Raw genomic sequence first — 6,645 nt, 5'->3', positions numbered from 1 at the left:
CACCTACCCACACCCTATCCCCATGCATTTACCCTAGGGAGTCCACCTGACACAAAGGGGCAATTTAACATGGCTGATCCAGTTAACTCGCACACCTTTATGTTCCCAAGTCAGGGTTGCGTTTGTAATTGCAATAGATGGAGGATCAAGTAATATGACATTAATAAACAAAGGTTTTATCGCCAACAGTGAATAAATTATATACATGTCAGTGATTGTGCAATTTCCCTCCCAGGCTCTAACTGCAGGGCCTCCTTTCCCAGAATATGCTTCCCATCTTGAGAATCCATCGGGTCAGGCTGTCACAGTAATCTTTCACTTTCGATATTAGATAGCAACTCATGAAGTTGCTAATATTTCGCAGCAAAACCTTGAACTTTGGATCGAGGTGGATTTCACCCAGTCGAACTCTCACTTCTCCAAAAACAAGTTGAGCTCCTTCCAAAGATCGATAGGAGTGAAAAGTTGAAAGTTTTGAGGGTAGAGAGCCCAGGGATGGCTGGATTCCCCGTGTTAGTGGAAGGACTGCCTGTTGGATTGGACTCCGTCAAAAGCAAACTAGCCATTTATTTTCAAAGTGAGAAGAAATCGGGTGGAGGGGAATGTGAGATCAGAGCACACCCTGATCAGGGAAAGCTGCTGGTGTGTTTTAAAAATGAAGAAGGTAAGGATTTATCATGCTAAATGAATTTAGACTCGCATCCGGGTTGTACTGCTGTCGAACATACGGTACTATTTTCCACTGATAAACTCTTCATTGTGTTAAAAGTTCCGTTGAGAATGTTGCACTTTGCTGCTACTATTCTGGGATGTAGTGTTAGGGCAACTTTTTAGTACCTGGGGCGTGCAATTATTATTTCTGCAGTTCAGTTAGACAATTGCAACATCGATGGGGTTTCTGAGGACAAGTCTGCCAATCTTACACCCAGTGAATCAGTATTGTGTTTCCTTTCGAGTCCAATTCTCCAGTCAGAGAGTATATTCAGGGAGTTTATCTTTTGAAACCATAGTCTGACTTCTATCAAAACCAGTCATCACCATGTCTTGAGATATTTAATTTGAGCCATTCATTTACATATAAGGAGATTACATTCATTCATTCCAGACTGCTGCTGCGAATGTGCACTTGGAAAGCAGGGCAAGCAAAACCTGTCTACTCTGAATACAAATTGTGGGGAATGCGCAAGAGGGCATATCCTTTCAATTGGAGTCTAACCATTCAGGACTGAAATTGGGAAGGGCTTCTTCACACAATATGTAGTAAAAAAAAATCTGGAACTGAATCTGAATTGATTAGAGATAGTCAGCATGGTTTTGTAGCGGGAAGGTCGTGCCTTACTAACCTTATTGAGTTCTTTGAGAAGGTGACCAAAGAGGTGGATAGGGGTAAGGCAGTAGACGTGGTATATATGGATTTTAGTAAGGCGTTTGATAAGGTTCACCATGGTATGCTTCTGCAGAAAATGCAGATGTATGGGATTGGTGGTAATTTAGGTACTTGGATCAGGAATTGGTTAGCAAATAGGAGACAGAGGGTGGTGGTTGATGGTAATTATTCATCATGGAGTTCGGTTACGAGTGGTGTGCCTCAGGGATCTGTTTTGGGGCCACTGCTGTTTGTAATCTTTATTAATGATCTGGATGAGGGTATAGTTGGGTGGATTAGTAAGTTTGCTGATGACACCAAAGTCGGAGGTGTGGTAGATTGTGAGGAAGGGTGTCGAAGTTTGCAGGGTGACTTGGACAGGTTGCAGAGCTGGGCCGCGAGGTGGCGGATGGAGTTTAATGCGGAGAAGTGTGAGGTAATCCATTTCGGTAGGAATAACAGATGTGTTGAGTATAGGGCTAACGGGAGGACTTTGAATAGAGTGGAGGAGCAGAGGGATCTAGGTGTATGTGTACATAGATCCCTGAAAGTTGGGAATCAAGTAGATAAGGTTGTTAAGAAGGCGTACGGTGTCTTGGCGTTTATTGGTAGGGGGATTGAATTTAGGAGTCGCAGCGTCATGTTGCAACTGTACACAACTCTGGTGCGGCCGCACTGTGTGCAGTTCTGGTCCCCACATTACAGGAAGGATGTGGAGGCTTTGGAGAGGGTGCAGAGGAGGTTTACCAGGATGTTGCCTGGTATGCAGGGGAGGTCCTATGAGGAGAGACTGAGGGATTTGGGGTTGTTTTCACTGGAAAGAAGGCGGCTAAGAGGGGATCTTATAGAAACATATAAGATGATTAGAGGTTTAGATAGGGTGGATGGTGATAGCCTGTTTCCTCGGATGGAGAAAGCTAGCACGAGGGGGCATGGCTTTAAATTAAGGGGGGGTAGTTATAGGACGGATGTCAGGGGCAGGTTCTTTACCCAGAGGGTGGTGAGGGACTGGAATGCCCTGCCTGCTGCAGTTGTAAATGCGCCTAGTTTGGGGGCGTTTAAGAGATTGGTGGATAGGTTTATGAACGAAAAGGGATTGGTTTAGATTAGTGGTCAATTTTTTTTTAAAAAATAAGACTGGTCGGCGCAACATTGTGGGCCGAAGGGCCTGTTCCGCGTTGTAATGTTCTATGTTCTATGTTAAAGTCTGTGAGGTGTGCACACTTCAAGCTCACTTGACGTGAGCTTCAACTCACTTCAAGTGAGTTGAAGCTTTCAAGACTGAGATTGCTAAATTTTTGTTAAGTCTGGGTGTTTAAGTTAGATGTAAGGAGCATAGATGCGCAAAGGGGGCTGATATTCAGATCAGCCAAAATCTGACTGAATGGTGGAACAGCCTGAATAAGCTGAAGAGCCTATCGTTGTCCCTTTAATGTCCAGACTGTGTTGTAACTTATTATGATTTGCCTCTGCTACTCTGCCTGTTTCTGGATTTCTTTCTGTTCATCCTTTTAACTCATCTGATTTTTTTTATGTTCCTCTCAGTGGAATCCTTTCCTTTTCCCTCTGTGGGATATGTATGGATTATCATAGAAGAATCATACAATGCAGAAGGAGGCCATTCACCCCATCAAGCCTGCCTGACAACAATCCCACCCAGGCCTATCCCCATACCCCCACATATTTACTCTGTTAGTCCCTCTGACACAAAGGGCAATTTAGCATGGCCAATTAAGCTAACCCGCAGATCTTTGGACTGTAGGAGGAAACCGGTGCACCTGGAGGAAATCCACGCAGACACGGGGAGAATGTGCAACTCCACACAGACAGTCCCCCGAGGCTGGAATTGAACCCAAGTTCCTGGTGCTGTGAGGCAGTAGTGCTAACCACTGTACCACTGTTACGATCATAGAAGGAGAACTGATTCTTTATGATAGAATGCCTACAGTGCAGAAGGAGGCCATTCGACCCATTGAGCCTGCACCGACAATAATCCCACCCAGGTCTATTCCCGTGTCCCCACATATTTACCCTGTTAGTCTTCCTGACACTAAGGGGCAATTTGTTATGGCCAATTAACCTAACCCACAAATCTTTGGACTGTGGGAGGAAACTGGAGGAAACCCGAAGGAAATCTATGCAGATGGGGGGAAATGTGCAAACACCACACAGACTGTCATCCGAGGCCAGAGTTGAACCCGGGTCCCTGGTGCTGTGAGGCAGCAATGCGAATCAGTGCCACCCTGCTGCCCTTGCTACTATTTATATCAACTGTGAAGTATCCTAAGGTTCAGCTACATCTTGTTATAAATTGTTAATGAATTCAATCAAAACACCTGGCTCCTTTTTGGCCATTGGCAGAAAGCACAAGAGCGAGAGTGTGTTTCTTGGAGTTGGTAAGTCAAGGCTGCTACAGGTGTCCCCTGTCAAAGGCAGATTTTTACTTTGCCCTTTGACTGTAAAATGGGATATTGCCAATCGCTAACCTGTTTCAGAACTTGGTTCATGTTTTGATCAAATTCACCAACAAGCACTCATGCATAACACCAATGTTCCTGCCAAACAACAAGTTGAAAAACTACCCCTCAAAATATAAATATATAAATACCACGATAGGAGGAGATTGAAAGTATTTGGATAAAAATGCAATTTTTTTTTATTGTTTCTGGAACACATTTGCTGCAAGTAACCTTTTGGGCAAAACTTTCTTTCAATACAATTTGATTGGTTAAAAACACAGGTTCTTTCTTGGCCCACTCCCACAGCTCTCAGATACCTTGTCAAGGCTGTGTTTTGTTGGGTGGCTGACAAAAACATACAAACGCTCTTAGAAGGTCGGTCAGTAATTGCACTATTTGTCCGTCTCTGCTCCGAGCGAAATGTGGCCCAGTATCCATTCCCTTCAGCACCAGTGTACTATGACATATCTACACATTACACCGCGCCTCACCAAACCTCTTTCAACAGCATCTCTCAACCCCTCAAACTTTATAAGAAGCAGCAGTTGGACCACCATCACCTCCAATTTTCCAACCAAGTCACACACTGTTCTGCCTTGGATTGAATTCCTCAAAACCTCAGCTTTCCCACTTCCTACTGTTTTCCTGCCAGAAATAGAAGGACTGTGACAATTCAAGGTGAACTCATACCAGTCCTGTTCCTCTATTTCCCCTGTGCTCACTGACCTGCATAAAACTCCATTAACTTCAGTTCAATGTCTTAATTCCCTTATTTCCAAATCACTCTATGATCCCATTCCTCCCTATTTCTGTGATCTCCACCATTCTCCCAATCCTCTGAGATATCTGCATTCCTCTATATCTGGCCTCTAGTGCATCCTGGTTTATAATTACTCCATCTTTGGCGGCTGTGCAATCAGTCGTCTATAGACTTCAAGTTCTGGAATATCTTGCTACATCTCTCCATCTCACTTTCCTCCTTTAAGACATGCCGTATAAACTTTTGGTCATCAAACCTAGTAGCCAGAATTTTACTGGCATGCCCACTCCAAAATCGGGGTGGGTGAGGCTCGGAGAATGGAATTTTCCATTGGCATGGAATGGCATTTTAGAAGCCTCACCTGAGCGAGGTTGTAAAATCCTGGCCATTATCTCTATTTAAAGCTCAGTGAGATTCTTTATTACATAATGCTACGGTGAAACACCTCGGGATATTTCATGACGCTATTGTGTTATGCTATTGTGTCACTATTGCTAGAAGTTAGACATGGGCATACCCTAAGTTTTTTTTGGTGAGTTTAGTCCACATGTGTGAGGTGAGTACAACGACAAGATATTGTCTACCTCAAATACTTTGGACCATGAATGGCATTTTTGTGAAGGCTTTGGAGGATTAAAGCATTTTAGACAGCAACTTTCAGATTGCAGTTACTAGAAGTTGTTGTTTAGATTGCAAATAAACAACAGTGATTTCTGTCAGTCTCACCATTAGTTTGGAGCACAATCTGGCCAAGACTGCGCAATAAACTCTATCCTCTTGATCCCTCAACATCTCTCCACTATTTTAAAAGCTCAAGTGAGGAGTTGAATAAAATTCTCACCACTCCTTTCACAATGAAGTTGCAATGTAATTCAGCACCATCCAGGAAAAAGTAATCCACCAAATTGGTGCTTTGACACTAGGTTCATTGTCCTGCTCTTTTAGCTACAACCACAGTAGTTTAGTTAAGCTTCTCATTATTGGGACATCAGAGACATTGACTTTGGAGGGATTGGTTATGGTGTTATTGGTGAGGTTTAAGGGAAGCAAGCTGGGCATTTTCATGTTTGCAATGGCCCTTGCTTGGCACATACAAGGCACAAATCTTATTTGCACTTGTTGTCTCAAGCCTGGTAAGATTTACATCGTAAAGTAACTTGGCTGAAATTGTGTAAATTTTATTTGGAAATTATGCAGATTTTGATGAATAAATGTAACTAAAAAGCTGTAAACCTTAATCTTGATGATTGCCACTCAAAGTAATAAGCCAATTGTTAAAGGATAAAGACGAGTTATTCCTACCAATTTCCGAAGGAAGATAATTCTTTTTGTTCTGTGTTATCAGTGCAGAAAAACGTGGTGAAGAAGGAGTTCCACACAGTGCAGCTATTGCGCTCAGAGCCAGTCCAGCTTCGGGTTACAATCTACGAGTGGGGCAGTAATGAAGGAAGTTCTGTGAGTCCCATTAGAATGACAGTAAACTCTAACAAAGAACCAGCAATTGAACAAAATCAATTGTTGACCAGTTCCCAAAAACACAATAAATATGACCACGTAAGTCAATACTGACGTAAACACACATTCCTGTTATTTATTGTTTCTGCTGTGCTGCTTTCCATTACATTAGTTTTACAAAGTGAGCTAGTTTTAAACGGCACACAGGCAATTGTGGCCCATTTTGTTGATGGATATTTAAAGATGTAAATACAGGACTGGAAGTAAAACTGATTTCAGGAATTTTAATTGTCCACCTGACCAGGAAATGATGACATGGAATTTGAACACATGATTGAATATAATCCCTGTCACAGCCAAGATATTTTAATAATCTTAAAACAACAACACACGTCAAGAGTTTGGTATGGGAAAATGCAGCTGAGGCTATCAAGTCATTCAATTTCTATTTCAAGCTCTGTCACTATCTGTTCATCTCCATCTTTATTTCTCTCTATTCCTTTCCCTCAGTCTCTCTCTTTCCCTCTTGATTTCTTTCTCCATTTCTCTTTCTCTCTTTAATGGTCCGTTTTTCCAACTTCATGTCTCTTCTCCCTGTCCTCTGT

The 6,645-nt window shown here is 42.6% G+C and overlaps 1 protein-coding gene across 1 annotated transcript in view; it reads left to right on the top strand.

Annotated features, from left to right (window-relative positions):
- Positions 1 to 419: 419 nt before the first annotated feature.
- Positions 420 to 6,645, top strand: part of LOC145350215 (protein mono-ADP-ribosyltransferase PARP14-like) — a 52,254-nt gene continuing 46,028 nt past the window's right edge. Inside the window, exons 1-2 of the mRNA XM_080199276.1 lie at positions 420 to 664; positions 5,931 to 6,139. Of these exons, the coding sequence (XP_080055402.1) occupies positions 496 to 664; positions 5,931 to 6,139 (378 nt within the window). The 5' untranslated portion in view covers positions 420 to 495. The remainder of the gene's footprint in view (positions 665 to 5,930; positions 6,140 to 6,645) is intronic.

Source organism: Carcharhinus amblyrhynchos, chromosome 11 (assembly GCF_965287045.1).
Source record: "Carcharhinus amblyrhynchos chromosome 11, sCarAmb.v2.hapA, whole genome shotgun sequence".
Taxonomy (NCBI): domain Eukaryota; kingdom Metazoa; phylum Chordata; class Chondrichthyes; order Carcharhiniformes; family Carcharhinidae; genus Carcharhinus; species Carcharhinus amblyrhynchos.
Note: the sequence above shows the minus strand (reverse complement) of the source record. Positions and strands in the feature narration are given on the sequence as shown.